The following is an 18,898-nucleotide window of genomic DNA, read 5'->3' as shown; positions in this document are numbered from 1 at the left end:
GTGTGTGTGTGTGTGTGTGTGTGTGTGTGTGTGTGTGTGTGTGTGTGTTTAATTGCATGCGAGGGGTCCATTAGGCTTGTGAGGATCAACGCTTGACCCAACAGGATCAATTTTTTTATTTTTTATTTTAAGCTAAAAGAATTAGATTAGTTTAATAAACTTTTAGCCAAAAGGTTAGAATAAAGAGCTGAAGGGTAATTTTAATAATTTATACTCTCCAGGCGTCTGGAATAACTTCTAAATAAAAACAGCAATAAATGTCATAATGAAGAATTTTATTTTCATGTGTGTTTTCTCTTTGAGTTGCAGAGCAGTTAAGCTTACCATCAGATCTGGACAGGACTAAAGTTAGCGCCGAGCGATAGCCCCTTACTGTCAACTGATCGCACTCAAGGGTCAAAGGTTAGATCCCTTTACGTGCTTGGGTTTCCCAGCTCCAAGGCCATTAGATGGATGACATTAAGCTGCTTTAAGATGTAGGTCAATGTTGGAGGGAAAAATAAAACATATATGGCAAAACAAACTAAAGAACAGTCTACTTTGCTGAATTTCTGTCCTAGTCTTGCAAGAATATTTAGTATTGGTGGGGACTTATTATTTTAAATCCACATTGTGGATGTTTTTGTTCTTTTGTTTGGGTCTCAACTGCTTCTTATAACAGCCCAAGGACTTAAAAAAAAAAAAGCAGTTATTTGGCAATAAGTTAATGTTTTTTGATTGTCAAGTCACAATCGGGCACTGCCCTGTTACCTAGCAACCCGAGCCAAACCCACTCCTGTTACCTAGCAACCCAAGCGGACTTCAGTACATTTGGCCAGCTGATTTTACTGCTGTCTGCGCTGAACAATGGAAGCTGGAAAAGACACGTGTTTTGTTGTTGTCTTGCCATTCAGAAACCACTTTCTGCATTCTTGTTGTTTGTGCAGAAGGCTCCACTACTGCTTTTCAAGCACGCATAGTTGTATAATTGTGAATCTGTTTCCAGCTATTTTCTCGTGCGAGTGTAAACCTTAACTTAGGTAGGCAACCATAATGTTCCATCATCTCCCCAGAACAGAACAACTTCTTCAAGTTGTTGGGCTTTTCCAAGTCCCTGGTTCTGATGCTGCTACCTCAACCAAAGATGGCAGAGGAGACCTATAGAGGATCTACAGCTTCTTGTTGCCACCCACTGAAACCATTAATTCGTCACAAGTATTTGAATAAAGTTCTTTAAACTTATGTGATTTACATTTGTTTACCATGACAACTTAATTTGAAACATGTTGGTGGCAGCATCATGCTGGTGGGAGGCTTTTCTTTACCAAACACATTCATCGCTACCAGTTTATAGTAGAGAAGGATGAAGATAATAGGGATGAAAAATGAAAAAAGTAACCCTAAGGTTCTATGATTTTTATGTGTAAAAAAAAAAAAAAAGGAAAATCATATTTTATTCTTCTTATATTCCCCTTTTATTTTATGAGTGTGCTTTGCAGTCGTCATTGTACATTTGCAAAATGCAAATGTGGAGTTGTAGGGGGTGTAAATACTTTTTTTAACAGTACTTAGAAGTCTAGATAGATGCATGTAGAGCTAAAATGTAAGGAAATAAACTAAGACAGGAAAATAAACATAACTGTAGAGTTGGTGATAATCTGAGACTGTAAAATCTGAAGCAAAACATGGTAGGAAATATAAAATTATAATAGTGCAACATACCTTGATGACAAATCCTACAGCGCCTCCATGTGGTAAAAGCTGGGACACGATTAAAATAGTTTCTTAATGCCTACCCTATACTTGTGAGCAAAGAGTCAGTTTAAATTGATCTACAAAAGAGTCATAAAATGCCTTAAAGAGGCTAAAAGTTGAGAAACGAATGGGTGTGGCGTACTGCAGGTCAGTGCAGGGGAGGGTGTTGACGACGCCGGGGACACAGGGAGAGACAGAGTGACAGCTGAGGTGAGTCATGTCTATTTTTATTCAACCTCATGTTTCTGTGAAAAAGAATCACAGCTAAACAGACATGTCGTACTTATACACTGTATTTCATGTTCTATCTCAACAACCAAGTGCAGCAAAAGGCTTTCCGCTACAACAAAGCACACAAAGATCAAGGATCCAACTTATATACTTTAAACCATCTATAATATTTAATATTAACTATATCAGTGGTCCCCAACCTTTTTATTACCGCGGACCGGTCAAGACTTGGAAAATTTTGCTGCGGCCCGGGGAAGAGGGGGGCGGGGGGAGTGTTGGTGTTCCCGCTAAATCCTGAATATACCCAATTTGGGTTGTCTTGGAGTTTTTAATCGCAACCTGTGGGGATTCTCCCAGACTGGGAACGAGAATACGACCTGCTGAATGTGACAGGTAGCCAATCAAAAAGCGCGGTGACGTAAGAACAGAGGGGAATCCCAAACAGCTGACRTATCGCGCAACTGAGTCCGGTGGATATCGGAGATGATATGTGGAAATGTTTATTATTAAATCTAACGGTCATTATTATGTTTATTCAGTTAAAAATGTTAACTATGAAAAAACATATTCACCTCCAAATCAATAGTGCAGCAAATAGAGCGGCTGCTCCCGTCGTCTTTTATCCACCGCCTTTTCTTTTTGTTACGTATTTTATTCAAATGAGTCTACAAACTATCACTGTTGTTTCTACATCGTCATCCGTGTTTGGTTATTCTAAATTCCCGCCATGTTGGGGGTTTTACTGGATTATCCTCTGGAATCGGGATGTTTGTGAGTGGAATCGGTTCGTGTTGCTCCTGCCGTGTAGCTGGAGACAGGAACCGATCGAACCTGTTGGACTTTTATCAGCTCTGTGGTCACAGAGGTTTGGAGAATCGGCCGACAATTCTTAAATTTTGCTGTCTAAACCAGACTTAAGACACAAGCTCTACTCATCTCCTTTCACCACTTCCCAAACGCTCTGACTCTGGTCGCTATGGTAACGTTTACATATTCCTTCAAAATAAGATACAGATGCGCCACAAAAACGAACATTTTACTTTCGTGAAAACTTTAACTCACGATACTGACTAACGGGAGCCCTGAGCTTGTTTCTCTGCAACGAGACAGTTCCATCTGGGAGTGATGAGAGACAATGACACCCGATGTGTTGCTTATATCCACAGCCTGCTTGGTCTCTAGGTGGCGAAGCAGTTTGAAGCTTAATTGCCTCATTAGCAGCCGGTCGCCGCATGTTACGCAGAGCTGCTTGTAATGTGGGAGTCACCTACTGATCCGGGATAAATCCATTCTCCTGTCTCTTCTCTGGGTCTTTTCCCTTTCCAAAGAAACTTTCCAAAGACATCTGATCTGTTTCTTACTCATTTTGCTGCTTGTGGCCCGGTACCAATTGGTCCACGGACCGGTACCGGTCCACGGACCGGGGGTTGGGGACCAAAGGAACTATATGATAATTTATTTAAATGTGCTTTTGTGTGATATCAACAGGTTGGGTGTTGAAGATTGTGAAGGTAAGCAACCAATCAGCATTTTTGGAACATTTCTTATCTCTGCTTTCTGTACATATTTTCCCATTTTTCTTCTACATCTCTCTTAAATCATACCCACCATTACACATCCTCTATTACACTTTTTTTGTCAAATCATTCGGCATTTTATTTACAAAACTTTGCTTCAGATTTCTCTAACAAACATCAGTGATTGTTGAGCAGTGTTTTTTTTTAAAGGAGCCTTTTATGCAAAACTCACATTTTGTATGTTTTTGCACTTCCATTTCTAAAAACAGTCCAAGAGCTTTAAAAAAAAAAAACACCCAGCCAATTTCTGGACAAAAATAAATATTTTTTTGGTGTCTGGAAAGCAAACCTTTTCAAAAGATGGTTCATTCTCATATATAAGAATGATTTTATGTAATGAACATGTTTTGTAACCTGTTCAAGGAAGCACAATAGGTCACCTTTAAATTAATTTTCACCAGAAGAATCAAACATGAACTGGGAAATTAATTAATGTGATTTCAAAGCAAACAGATACTGTGATTCCAGAAGATTTAAAATTATTTCTCCATTTCCCCACAGTTTTTATTTCTCATGTCCAGAGGAGGATCTGTTTAGTGTGTGGTGGATCCAGGACGCCATATGCAAGGTTGCAGGCCCAAGTTAGAAGTGCTGAACCGAGGCCTGGGGCCCATGGGGGGCTGGGAGCCACTGGGTGACTGGTAAGAGGCATTACTGGGACTCATAGGACTTAGATCTGGGGCGCTCTTGAAACTCCTGTTGGCCTGCGGAGGAGGGATTGAAACCAGAGGTGAGGAGAAGGTTGGGAGCTGAGGAAGAGGAGCAGTGGGAGCAGGAGGCAGAGGGGAGGAGGCCCACTGAGGCTGAAAAGGCTGTGGTGGAGTCTGGTGGGGTTCATGGGGCATTGCTCCAGCAGTGGGTGGGGTAAACTCGTCAGAGTACCTTAGTGGTTCTCCAAGTGTGGTGGCTGATCGAGGTACAATAACTTTTGGTGTGGGTCCTGTGGCAGTTGGCGGGGGTGTTGAGAACCTCTTTACCTCGTAGACCCGTACTGTCTTTTGAGGACCACCTCTCTGCTGATTAGCATTGGGAGGATCCTGGGGAACACCACCTCCATAGCTGAACAGGGAGGAGTTAAGCTGGTACGGCTGGTGACTCATTATGTCAACAGGTTTGATGCCTGCTTTGTGCCCTTTGGGTCTGTTTGTCCCTGACTTTGCTACCTCGGGTTTTCTCTGGGCCTTCGGAGGGCAGGATGGAGACAGTAGGGGGTTATAGTTGATCGGAGGTGGGGCGCGAATGTTAGGTGAGTACTTCCATGCGGCAGGAAGGGAAGGTGTAGGTGAGGGTTCCCTGGTCTGAGCTGGAGAGTAAGGCGCAGGAGCAACAGACGGAGAACGCTCAACAACATACCGATCCATCCTGTTCTGTCTGCGGGCAAAAAGCTGACCTCCTTTTCCAGCGAGCTGCAGAACCTGGGGTGTCTGTGGTTTAGGAGCTACAGCAGGGGGCTTTGGTCCTCGCTGCGCCTGCATGAAGTTACAAGCTTCTGCACCAAGTCTCAGCCAGTCCTCCTCAGGCCCCGACTCATGACCTGCCTCCCCACTCGGTGCTACTCCAGACTCAACACATGGGCTTCTTCCTACGCAACGATCATCCATGTTTTGCACCATCGACAGCAAGTCTGGGTTTGGAGAAACATCTTTGCTTTGCAGTGCACTGAACATTGGCTTCTTGTTGCTACGACAGCGTGCATCATGAAGGATGCCAGTGCGAGTGGCTGGGACGGAAATGCGTTGCTCTCTTGTGGCCATTGAGTCATTGGCAGGAGCCTGGGGAGGCCCGGTTGGGGAAGCTGCATCGGTTATGTTGATTATTGGGTGGACAGACGGAGATGGAGATGGCTGAGGGAGAGGAGGTGCAGGGAATGAGTCCTTAGCTAACTCAGAAGATGGATTCAGAGAGGAAATGTGTGGAGGTGGATAAGTAGGAGCAGGAGAACAAAGGAAAGGTTGAGCAATTGATGGGTGTATCGGAGAATACTGATCTGTAGACGGTGAAAGTGGGGTTGAGGAAGGAGTATGCGCTGCAGGAAGAGAGGAAAATGTTGAAGGAGGCTGAGAGAAAGACGAAGAAAGAGCTGACAGAGGAGAGTAAAGCGCAGGGGAAGAGTTACTGTTGTTATTTCTCGGAGGGATGTACAGAGAGGTGCTGGACACTGCTCTTCTTGCATCTGGCCCTGGAGGAGGTTGGGTTGGTGGGATTGTCATGGTGGACACTGCTGAAGCAGGCTTGGGAGCCATAGTTAGCGGTGTGGGTTTGGGCTGGGGAGGTCGGAACATCACAGAGGTCACAGACGCACGATTTGGGGTTGAGCCTGGGGTGAAGGGCCGTGCAGTGCGGTTCAGAAAGCCGGGATTAGGATTAAAACTGGAGTTACTGATTGAGTCCATGCTAGGGCTTGGACCAAAATCAGAGTGGGCTGTGTTATTAGAGTTACTGTGGAGCCCATTTTGACTTTGTATGGGTGTCTCCGAGGGTGGGCTCAGAACGACACTCGCCTGGCTAACGGCAACTGAACCCCCGTTGGTCAAAGCCACAGCTGGAGGAGACATTTGGCTACTGGTGTGTTGTTTAGTGAAACTGTCGCTAGCTGAACTCTCCAAACCCAAGATGTCCAACCCTGAGCTTTTATTTCCAGAAGGCAAACGTCCTGGTGTCAGATGAGCTGAGTGGTCCACCTCTGCGCTGTGGTTGGCGCTTGGTGTTGTCAGGGTAGTTGGTGTGGTTGACGGGCAGGCAGAACTTCTCCTGTCTAGCAGATCAAGATATCCTGAATCCCACGTGGAGTCAAAAGACGCAGACAGTCCTTCTTCCTCAACCTCAGAGCCACTTAAAACTGAGCTTCCTCCTCCTTCCTCTTCTGTCTCCCCTCCTGTTTCCCCTTCTGTTTCGCCTCCTCTGTCTCCTTCAGCCTTCCCAAAGCAGGTCAGTGTGTACTTCTTGGCTCTCTGCCGCCGCTTCTTGAACATAAGAACCCCTTTCGAATTGGGGTTGGGAGCATCAGTCAGCAAAGATGCAATAGAGCGGCATTTAGTGCGGGCTTCTTTCACCTGTTTCTCCACCACGCTCTCTCCGCGCTGCAACTCTGCAAGACAGGAAGCAAAAAATAAGCGAGAGACGAAAATAAATCTGCTGAAATGAGCAGAAACGCAGGGGAGAAGCAGTAATGGGAGTTCTGATTAATACAAAACAAGGAGCAGGCAACAAATAAAGGAAACAAAACAGTGTGATAGTTCTCTCTGCCTGCTGGTGGCGGCTGATTCAGTCAGTATCATCACAGCTAGGGGCTGGGATGAGCATTCGCAGTGACTGACAGGAGAGCATGTTGTGGATTTAGAACAAAGCATTCCTGCTGCTCTCCAATGTTGAGTCGCACTCTGGGAAGATTAGATCACAATCTATCTGCTTCCCAAATTGTGTCCATATGCTTACATATTCCTCTCTGTGTTTGGATAGTCAGTAAATTAGTTTTGGGAACATGCTGAAGGACGGATAAATCTAAGTTTTAAGACAGGTTAGAAAGACTTTTCTAAATGTAGATGTCAGAAAATGTGCCGTCCTTTGAAATTACAGAATTACAATCTTATTTTATTTTTTATTTTTATGAATTCCAACACAGTCAAATGCAACTTCAAATATTTCACTGTTTTGGCTGGTCTTGAACATGTGCATATTTTGAGTGACACATAATTGAAACATATACAAGGGTACAGAAAATGTGTTGCCCCCTCTCATAATATTTGTTTTTAGATCATCGAACAAATCTTAATATCAAACAAAGATAACTTTTTAAATTGAAAACTTCATTTATTAAGGAAAAAAGTGCTAGATGTATGTGAAAATGCAACTGCCTCCTTTTGACCTCTAGAATTAAAAAAGGATTTGAAAAGAACCTTTCTGACAACATGAAGGAGGCCAAAAATAAAACAAAAACATAAAAGAAAGACATTCAAGGACAGATGAGATCCTACGTTACTGGCATCTAATAGTCTGGAAAATGTTACAAGTCATTTCTAAGGTGTTCAGACTGAAGTGAACCACAGTGAAATTCATTATCCACTAATGGAGAAGTGATGGAAGCTTCCCAGTCCTATAATAATTATTCCAAAGGAAAACTCAACAGGGAGATCACAAAAAAATCTGAATAACATCTGAGTCTCCACTCAGAGCATGTCGTCTTCTTCATAGTAACATTTTTCAATATAGTTAAGCTACTCCCAAAAGTTATTTTTTCTGAAAAGTAAATGTAATTGAGTAAAAGTAGTGACTTCCCACCTCTGGCTACTAATTTGGCGTAATTGACAGAATCATTCATTTTCTCCTGAGGAAGAATCCTGCAAAATGCTTAAACATATAAGGATCATTAATAGAGCCCTTAGTTTATTCAGCAAGACAGCCATCTGAAGTGAACCAGCACAAGACCAAGTCAAAAAAACATAAACAAAATGAAGGCTTCGGATTGGTCTAGTCAAAGTCTGAAAGTTAATTTAATTAAGATGTCATGGCTTGACTTTAAATTTGTGATGAAAAACGCCTCAATGTGGCTGAATGAATAAACATTCAGCACAAAAACAGCAGATCCACACATTAAGTTTAAGGGAAAAATACTTTTTCATACAATTAACCAGATTTTGTCTCTTAGAAAACAGCATTTTGTTTTTACTCAGATTATCTTCATTATTTATATTTGCTTGACGATGTAAAACATTAGCACTGCAGAGCACAAAATCTTGCCAAGTATTTTATGGTCTAGTTTCAAGTACACATATCAAAATAGGACAAAACTAATAAAAAATACAAGTTCCACTGGCAGATTATTTCACTTATGAAATGGGGAAAAAACAAGTATTTTTAAAATTAATATWAAGTTATTGTTGACCTAAAATAAGCTCCTTTATTTTGCTAAAAAGTTACTTGTAAGTTATTCTTGTCTTATTTCAAGTTGGCTAGAATATTTGCAGTAGAAACTAGAGCAAAAATACTTGGTAAGATTTTATCTTTGTAGTGAAGACAGACAAAAATAAAGCAAAATACTTTTCCACTGTTCCTACTTGAGAGCAGTTTAGCCTGGCAACATATGATACGTTGATTTATTAAACCAGCTAATTGTAAAATGAATATGATCATTATCTTTACCGTGACAGCAAAACGTTTGATGTAGGTCAATACTGGATTCTAGTCAGTGCAGGGGAAAATTATAAACTTCTAAAAAATAATAGCAAAAATAATTGTGTCCTTGTAATAAATGGAGCTGGAAACTGGTGTTGACACTTTAACATCATCCACACTAATCCCAAAAATCGATCTAATAAGAAGATTGAGATCAATATAAAAGTTAATAACATCTGCATTCATTGTTCGCAGTGACTTTTAAATAAGATAAAGGAAATGTCGCTCCTACATCATTTTGGTAGAAACTTATTTGATCACAGAATCTTCACAGATTACAACAACAAATATTTCTTTTTTTAAAATAGATCATCTAAATTTCACCTTCAAAAGAAAGTCAGTCAAGAGTATAATGAGCCTTACCTGCGTAAACAGTGCCTGGAACCCTGAATCCACCTGTGTCTGAACCTAGAGGAGATGTGCGGTCCCTCATTTCACCACTAACTGTGTGAGTGTGTGTCCCTCGGACCCTCCCACACACACCCCAACAGAGTCCAAATCAGCTCTGAGTGGAGACCCGTTTAGTCACGGTCTCCTGTTCTGAGAGCTCAGCCCATGTAAAGACCTTTGTCTGTTTCCAGCAGCCCAAAGCAACACATGATGTCAACCCTCTATTCCTGTCTGACAGGCTCAAAACACCTGTCTGCTCTCTGTCCTGAACACACACACAAAGAGCGGGAGACCCCTCACCACGTATTTAGATCACTGTGTATATATGTCTGTGTGACACGTAGCGTGTCGCCAGAAGGTTAGCAGTAAGTCATCGCTGTTGTACACAAAGACGCAAAACTCTGCAACAACAGAGTCAATGGTCTCGGACCCAAAGTCGCTGTGTGTGTTTGTAGCACATGAAAGGGCAGATCTCTGGTGGCGCGGCCACCGTTTGTCCTGTAGTAAAGCCCTCAGCCTGCGTTAAAGTTATTCACGTCTTTGGGCTCTCGCACCCGATGACAGATCGTTCATTGCAGCAGCATTCCCTCCAGGAACAGGAACTCAGTCAGTGCATAGTTATTCAGTTTAATCAGCTGTCAGCTTGGTTGAAATTATGACTCAAACCAAGAAGGTGGAAATAACACTTTACAGGTTCAAGTTCAGCAAAAATATTTATGAATTGAAAACACTTCTGCTGATGTTCCTCAGCAAAGAAGTTCCCATGTTGAGGAAGCTTGTCAGGATTAAAAGCTCTATTGCTACTGCATCATTTTGCTGATCTTTCAGCAAAAATGAAATCAAAAAAACTGAAACAACTGTTTAAATATTATGTTCATCCTGTGCAAATACCCATTTGAGTGGCAGGTACACCCTGGGCACCTGGTCACCAGTCCATCACAGACACACTGTCACAATAACAAACTTTGCTGGACAATAAATTGTCCCAGAAATGATTACAATAACCAATAATTTTGTTCTTTTCAGACCATTTTCAAGTAATACATTATGGCATAATATTGCAAGTTTGCTCTCTCAAAGACCAGTAAACTTTACCTTTGGAATAACATTGGAACTGAAAGACATTTTTAATATCCAAAATAAAACCCAACCAAAAACTATTATTATTATTATTAGTAGTAGTACTAGTAGTAGTAGTATGTTACTCCTAGTTGTTGTATTGTTGGTATTGCATTTCTTTAATAGGATTATTTTCTCTTCTAACACTGGACATGTGTCGTAATTCTAATTATTTTACAATTGTCTGATTTAATACATAATCTGAATCATATTATTGTAATTATTATCATCACCATCGTTAGTTCTTTGTTTTGCATGATGTCACAATTGACTTGGCAGCAGTATTGCCAATGTTGGTATGCATATAAACATGTGTCCACCCTATACACAAAAAATATTTAATCTGTAATACCTCATCTTTATAACCATTTGCATGCTCTTCAGTCTGCACTTTTAAAAATAGAAAATTGACAAGGAGCATACCAAACCCAAAAAATAATTAAGCCAAAAAGATATTTACATACAATAGATACAGTATAGTTGGAAACTCATGTCTGTAAAAGTAGATTTTTAAAAATGCTACAAATCTTGATTTAGAACCATAGGACGAGAGGCGGGGTGCACTTATTTTCTCTTTTTATATTCATATGTCACTCTTTTTATGGAGTTTCATCAACACTTCCCTATAGTTGCATTGCCTACCCTGAACTCTGGTAGAGACAACTAGAATTTCACAGTAAGTAGAATATAGAATAAAATTCAAAGAMTCACTCCACACCAGCTCTCCTGAATAGATTTAAATGAACAGAAACACGTTTATATCTGGTTTTATGTGCACATAAGCAGTTATTCACACACTGTCCACATATGTACACATTAAGCTGGTCTATAAATCAGGGCTCTGCTCTCTCAATCAGAAAGCTTCAGCAGCTATAAATACAGCCACCGAGGCAAATATCCAGAATACTTCAAGGAGAGGATGAGGGGGGAACGTGGAGAATCCCTCTGCTGGTGTCTGGTGTGTCTCACTTCATGCAAATATAAACGATCTGACAGGAATAGGCGACGGCCACTAGAGGGCAGTCGAGCAAAAGATTTAAAACCACAATGTTATGTTTACTTCTTGGACTTTCTTTGTAATGTGGTCTTTCTGATGTTGTTTTCTCCTGTTACAGCTGAATAGTAAAGTCCTAAACATGTAGTTCTGAACAAACTCAGAGATAAATCACAAGAAAACTAAAGTGGAACAAAAACTCCTGGGAGATTAAATAAGTAAAAGTGTTGAGGGCAATGTTATTGGAAAATAAATGATCAACAGAATGGAGAAAATGGCACTGTGTTTTAGGATCTGCAGAGTAAAGGAGCAGGACTGGAGCAGCAACATTAAAGAATATTGGGTTATTTCATTACGGACGGACAGACAGAGGATTTTCCATAAGCCCAATGCGCGTTTGCATCTTCCTGCACTGTTATCATCATTTTATTAATTGATCTGTACTTTATTTGTTCAAAATAAACTAAAATAACAGATGGATGTATGAAACCTTTAGTCAGGTTTCATCCAGATGAAGAAGATACTTAAATCATGTTTCCTATGTTTCCAAATTTCCTGGACGTCCTGGTTTTAACATTTCTATGTTAAGGAGAAAAATCTTCAGAAAATCTAAAATAGACCTAAAACAGGTTTAATTTTGCTCAAAGCAAATTGCGTTAGGATAATACTCACTGGCCTGTCTAGCTTTGTCCATGTAGCTGGTGGAGAGTTCGTCGTTCACTGGGCTGAGCTGCGGTCCCACCATGGGCACCAGATGATGACCGGAGCCCAACTTCAAGGCCACTTTGGCCCGTTCAGGAGACACCAAAGGAGGGCAGGCTGGCGTAATGTAGCCCCCTGTCTCCTGGAAGCCGCTGTCCCCCTCTCCCTCTGCGTCCATCGGGCCCTGATCAGGGGTAGGAGTGAGGGTGCGAGGGGTCAGGGTGTGAGCGGATGTGTGTCTCTCCTCTGGGTCGGGCAGGTAGATAATCTCTCTGCGAGGGACGCTGGTGAGACCCTGAATGTGCCACTGGGTGGAAACTCCTGCGTCTGTAGCACTTTCATACCTTGGTTCAAACACAGATGCAGAATTTTACTTCACAATCTGCCATGGCTCACACTGCAAAAACACAAAATCTTACTTGGTATCGTTGGTATAGTTTGTTGTGGGACAATCTTGGTACACTTGATTTAAGAGAAAATTAACTCACAAAGTAACTTTTCTGTAACATGTAGGAGCTTATTTTAATTAAGTTATTCTGTAATATAAACAAGAAATTTTTGTTCATATTATAAGTTAAATGTCTTGTTACGGTGGCAGATATCAATACTTTTCATCAACCATAGGGAATTAATTACTTAAAGTTGCATTATTAAGTGTTTTCCAGCTAAGTAAAATCTTTTTATAGCATAATCAAGTAGCTATGTTACCTTCCGTTGCTATAAAACACACTGTACATTTTAAATTTGACTTTGTAAATCAAGGCCTTAAAATTTGGCTTCTGTCTCTTTAAGAAAGTCCGGTTCCTTCTGACATTCCGCCTTCAGGAAGTCATCACAAGTCGCGGGGGACGTCTGCTCTGTGAGACAGAAGCTCAAAAACGTGGAAACTGCAGCTTGGAGGAGGAGCTGTGCCTAAAATGCGGGGCTTTGTCCACCCAGGTGTTTTGCACAGCTGAATGGTTGCCATGGATATTAAAAAATTTCTCAAACATGCATGAAAGAATCAAATAAACACTCCAGGTATGTTTTTAATAAGGAAATGACATTATAACGATGTAAAGCTCAAACAAGTTACTTGTAAGTTAGTTTTGTCTTATTTCAAGGGTACTACAATATTTTCTCCCGAAACTAGACCGGCTTTGGTAAGATTTTGTGTTTTTGCAGTGGAGTTTATAGTAAATGTCTTAGAGTTTCTCTTCTGGTTCTTCTCTTACCCGCTCATCTCAGAAGTCTCCTCTTCTTGGTTGTCGTAACGCGAAGGTGAGCGAGCATGAGGAGAAGTTCGCCGTTGGCGTCGCTGGTGCGTTTGTGAATGTGTGTCTGCGTCGCTGTCTGTTTCACCGTAGTACGCCTCGCTGTCTGGGGGCGAAGTAATGCCTCTGGATAACTCGGTGGGGGAGAGGAAGGAGGAGCTGTTGTTCAGGAGGGTGGCAGGAGGAGACAGAACCCTGATGGACAATTGAGGTGAAGTAGAGCGAGCAGAACAAGGTAGAGAGAGAAATCCAGAGAGGTTCCTGGAATAAAACAAATATCAAGGCAAAACGTGGTTTCATTGTTTACCTGTATAGATGAAAATAACTGTGTCCATGTTCTGACCTTCTAACTTTTAGGTTCAGTGTGGAATTTTCCTTATCTACTAGGCTCATGGCCTGAGCATGTGTAAGATCTGCGCACTTCTGGTCACCAATGGCAATCAGCTCATCGTGCTCCTTCAGTCCGGCTCGGCAGGCTTTGCTGCGCTTGCGTACCTAAAGAAAGAAAAGAGTTTACTGCAGCCTCTAGAGAGGCTTTTAGTATTTCCAGAGGTCTTCTACCGGCAGGAGCAGGCTGAAAAACCTCGAGGTGGATTTACTGTATGTAGGAGACATGCTACTTAGGAGCTTAACATTAGCTCAGTCCTTTTGATGAGGAGAAGGGGAAGGTCCAGCAGCTCTGCACATTCTCAGTTGAGGACGGAAAACTAGATGTTTGAACTACAAATAAATAAAAAATGAGCTTCTCTACTTGGTTCAACTCTTTTATCACTATAAATCAGTTTTTTGCTTATATCGGTGCCTAAATGCACCCAATCTGACCATTTTTATACATTCTTCTTTCACGAAGTACCACAATATGACTCAATTTGAACATGGGACATAGACATACCTCTTGTCGGTAACAACAAAACATTAGCCTTTCAAAATTGTCATTTGACAAGAGATGCATGAAAAAACACGAGCCTCCAGTCTTCCTGGGAAGCATCCATTTTGACAGCACTTTGTCACTGAGATTGTACTTTTTTTAAACCGTAGTAATTATGGTATTGATGTGCGTTGGATTTTTGTCACAGAAACAATAAGCCTGTTATCAGCTTTGTGCCAGCACTGAAATCGGTTATTTATATCGTTTTAAAGAATGTGGCTATTGACTTAATGTTACACGTTAGTCTGAATGAATCACAAAAATACTTCCTTTGGACAAATGAGAGCAAAGAGGAGCTGACTGGACGTAATGCACAGCTCCATCTTTAGAGAAAACCTGAAACATGTCAGCAGAAAATCCTCCTTCCAAATGTTAGACACGGTGGTGAAAGGGTGACGATATGGGCTTGGCATCTTGCAGTGCTTAGACTTTGAGGCAAACATCAAAAGCATAAGAAAAGATCTCAAACAGAATTATATGTATAACAGAATGGCTACGAAAAAAAACAATCGAGGCGCTGAAGAGATCAAATCAAAGCCCTGAAACTTAAGAGATATGCAGAGTCAAATGTCCACGAACTTTGATAAAATGAGGCAATGTTGTAAAGAAAAGCGGGTCAAAATTCCTTCATAGCAATGTGAGACACTGGTAAAGTCATGCATGCAATCATTGCATCAAGTTATTGCTTCTAAAGTTGATCTAAACACATTTGCATACTTAGTTTTATTCACACATGCTCTCTATTCAGACTATGGTAATTAGCTAGTGACAATCTGTTGGATAAGTTTAAATATGATTAAGAACATGGTAAAGACCAGATGATTTTTATCTTGTCCTTATACCTAAAAGCCAGGAACTGAAAGAAAATGATTGAATCTATTGATCAGTTTTATCATATGCAGCAGCTTGAGGTCGATGATGTCATCGAACCCTCAGGAAGTCCGTTTTTAGAGGTGGTGTGGGGGTGAAAGGGGGTTTAGACGAGATGGTGAGCATTCCTGTCGCACTTGGAGCTAAAAGTAGACGATAAGGTCGTCCCATCTGTTCCCCCGCACTCACACACACACACTAAAACACACACCTTATCATGGCTGCTGAAAGTGAAAAATGTCGATCATTCAAGCACCCACTTGAACTGTTTGCCATCCTGAGACAGCTGCCTCTTGGCCCAGTTTTTCTGTTTGGATTTAGGGGTTTTAATGGCAAATGTACGAGCACGTATCATAAAAATGGGAATTTGAACAGCTGCATGCAGCAAGGGGGGCATGTCTGTCACTCCCTATATGCCCCGCCCACATTTCCAAAATAAGAACTGACTCAAAAAAATCAAAAACATTCCTAGACAGAGAGAGACTGGTTCTACTGTGAAGGAAAACACATCGCTCTCAAAAGTGAATAATGTCAAAATAAACTTTAAAAAGATGACGTACTGAGTGTGTGTGAGTCTGCGTGTTTAAGTCTATATCTGTGTGTGTGTGTGTGTGTGTGTGTGTGTGTGTGTGTGTGTGTGTGTGTGTGTGTGTGTGCGTGTGTGTGTGTGTGAGAACAAGAGGTCTGGTTTTTTCCATCCTCAGCCTCCAGCTGCTCTCAAACGAGCTATTCTGATCCGTTTGAGCTCCATTCTCAGCCGGGCTTATCTGAGGTATGCCTGACCACACATAACACACACAGCAAGAGGAAACACACACACACCTAACTCCAAATTAAGGTGATTTTGTCAGCCTGAAAATACCGTCTGCACAGGTAAATTTGGTTTTGGAGCTAATCTGTCTAAATTTAAGAAGTTTGGAGATCTTACAGGTTATTGGTCGGCTTTCGTCAGCGCGGTCAGTGAGGTCACATTCCTGCTTCCAGGGATAACTTTGCTCATTAGATCAATGACCCTCAAGCTTTGGTACTCTGCCTTTAGTGGTACTCAGTGGTGATTTTGATCTGAATAATTTGCATAATTTACTTAAGTGTAAAGCGGTAGATAATGGACTAGAAATAAATCTTGTTGGCTTTAATTTAGATATGATGCTAACACCTAACTAAATCTGATGTTACAGTAAATCAGACTAAACTTTGCCTGTTGTAAATCAGAATTAGGATTGACAAAATTACTTATACGAATTAAATTTAGAAAGACTTTTTGCTACTTTCCTCAAATTCAGGAGTTTTTATACATATTACAGTTTTTCTTAGTCATTTTGTTCAATCTTCAAATAATTATCAATGAATGAAGGAAACTGATATCAAGACTTTGCAAAAGACTCCGCCTGTCACAATAAACAATAAACCAATTAATCGCATGATAAATGAAAAGAAACTCAATAATTTTCATTTGCCTGATTTATTGTTTTTCTTTTTTTTCTCTATCAGAAACTGACTGATAAAAGTCTTCAGTGTTTTGGTCTCAGCTATCCCTTTTTTTAAAGATAGTTTTGTTTACAGAGACTTTATTTATTTTATTTCTTGTTTCTGTTGTTTTCTTTATTTACTTTGGATATTAAATATATCTCTCAGTTCCAGTGTTAAAATGTTCATTAAAAATGTAAGTATATTGATCTTTGAGAATGTGTTCTTGCATTTTTGTGCCACCATTACAATTGTATTTCTTGAAAATGGCCTCAACACAACAATATTATCATTTATCGCAATAAGTTCTGGGACAATTTATCGTCCAGCAAAATGTGTAATTGTGACAGGCCTTCTTTGCAAGCTGCTAGGGGAATTTCTATTTTACATCTCAATCAAACCAGAAAGGAGACAAATTCTGTCCACAAATGTTGGATAGAATTTATGAAGGCTATTTATGAAAGAGTGCCTTCTTTGAAAAAGTGTCTTTTCTCATTTTTGATGCTTCTTTCCATCTGTATAGGCAACATAACCCTCCTCACAAAGCTGTGCTACAGCAGTTCCCTGGCCCAGAAACACAATTGTACAACAGCTGAAGTTTAAATTAAACTGGACCTTGGCCAAACACTGCTGCATGAAACAGGAGGCAGGACAAAAGCTAATCTGCAGCAGAACATTGCACTTTTTTGAGCAATGTGAATCCAGATTTTTCATAGATAGATAGACAGATAGATAGATATTTGCTGTAGATAGATAGTGTAGATAGATATTTGCCATTGCACAACTGTACAAACAAACTTAAACGTGCGTCAATTGATATGTTGCTGTTACGTCATTGAAGAGGTGGAGAAATATTTTAAATAATGTTTTCTTTATTCATTTTATAATTATTGTAACAATGCTAATTAATAACAATGAAAAACACTTCTTTTCTTTACAATCTCAGTTTAAACTGTAAACGTTTAAAAATCACAAAACCAGCTCAGCACATTAAACTTGCCAGATATTCAGCAGCTTTTTTACATATTTGTTTTTTGACCACTGTACCTTTGCCACCTGTAGAGGCTTCTGCTGCTCCGCTCCTCCTTGCAGCCTGAACCCCCACGGAGCTCCTCCTGACAGACAGACCAGGATCTCCTCCGCCACCATCTCTGCTCCCAAACCGCAGACCGAGTGTATGTGAATGTGGTTGGGAAGTCTGTTCTCTTCTTCCACAGTTCCTCACACTCTGGAGGTATCAGACACTCTCTCTGATCGCTCTCCAGATCACCCCACCCTTTCATTGCTAATGCTGGAACGCAGCGTGGGGTGGAGGGTTGGGGGGTTGGGGGGTTCAGCGTGTGAGTGTTGGTGACCGTCATCCTCCGGTGGATTCAACACTTGCCACGTCAGTCTCAAGCACCACATGCAGGAGGGGATGCTTGCTGATATACACTCCAGAAATAACCACCAGCCCTGACCTCTTCAACACATTCAGTCTGTCGAGGAGCGGTGGAGCAGATTTCTGCTAGTTTTCCCCACAGGATCCTTTTCAATGAAAGGAGGGGTTAAAAAGTGTATCTATTGAATTTAAAATGTTATTTATTATAGTAGAATGTGCAGTGCCATAGAAGTACAGTCAGGTCTACACTGGTATCTACTTGTATATCAAAACATATTTATGTTTTACAATAGCCCAGTCCATCTTAGACTGACTTAAATTGGTTTAAATTTAACAAAGAATGTGTGGCAACACTGTGTGCATGGTTGTTTGTCTCTGTGTTGCCCTGCGACAGACTGGCGACCTGTCCAGGATGTACCCCTCCTCTCGCCTGGAACGTTAGCTGGAGATAGGCACCAGCAACCCTCCCGACCCCACCAAGGGACAAGGGTGTAAAGAAAATAGATGGATGGATGGATGGATGGATGGATGGATGGATGGATGGATGGATGGATGTATGTGTGGCAACACTTGAAAGTTGCTTTTACATGAGTTTTTCATCTAATCTAACTGTACTTAAGGTATTTTGTAAAGCAGAATGGATAAAAACTTCTATAATATATACAGTATATATAATAATGTTTTATGAAGGGATAGTATAGTTTAATTTGTTGCAAATGCCTGTACCTTTTCAGTCAAGTTGTTTTGAAGTGTGGATAACAAATTATTTGATGACCGACTGGATAAATAAATTAAAAACTCACTCATTCAGTGCAGTTTCTCTGGTTGTATTATTATTATTTCATTTTGACTTGCCCTATTGCTGCAGTGTACAAAAACAAATAAACACAACCAAATTTTCCTTGCCACAGGATTATAGATCCTACACTATAATTAACCATGTGCAATGGTTCCACTTTAAATGTAGGTATTTAAAAAACACAACATAATTAACAAAATGTGAAAAAGTTCAAGATACATAAATGCCTTTGCAGTATGTTATTGGTGAATAGCATGTGTAAGGAAAAGGAAAAACAAAAA

At 40.7% G+C, this 18,898-nt stretch overlaps 1 protein-coding gene across 1 annotated transcript; it reads right to left on the bottom strand.

Annotated features, from left to right (window-relative positions):
• Positions 1 to 3,747: 3,747 nt before the first annotated feature.
• On the bottom strand, positions 3,748 to 18,235 carry LOC103481529 (synaptopodin 2-like protein). Its single transcript, XM_008437047.2, has 5 exons — positions 17,485 to 18,235; positions 13,516 to 13,667; positions 13,134 to 13,433; positions 11,890 to 12,263; positions 3,748 to 6,630 (listed from the first exon to the last, which is right to left on the bottom strand). The coding sequence occupies exons 1-5, from the start codon at positions 17,584 to 17,586 to the stop codon at positions 4,076 to 4,078; spliced, it is 3,483 nt and encodes a 1,160-aa protein (XP_008435269.1). The 5' UTR covers positions 17,587 to 18,235; the 3' UTR covers positions 3,748 to 4,075.
• Between the last annotated feature and the right edge of the window lie 663 nt (positions 18,236 to 18,898).

Source organism: Poecilia reticulata, linkage group LG19 (genome assembly GCF_000633615.1).
Source record: "Poecilia reticulata strain Guanapo linkage group LG19, Guppy_female_1.0+MT, whole genome shotgun sequence".
NCBI lineage: Eukaryota > Metazoa > Chordata > Actinopteri > Cyprinodontiformes > Poeciliidae > Poecilia > Poecilia reticulata.
This window is presented reverse-complemented; position numbering and strand designations above follow the sequence as displayed.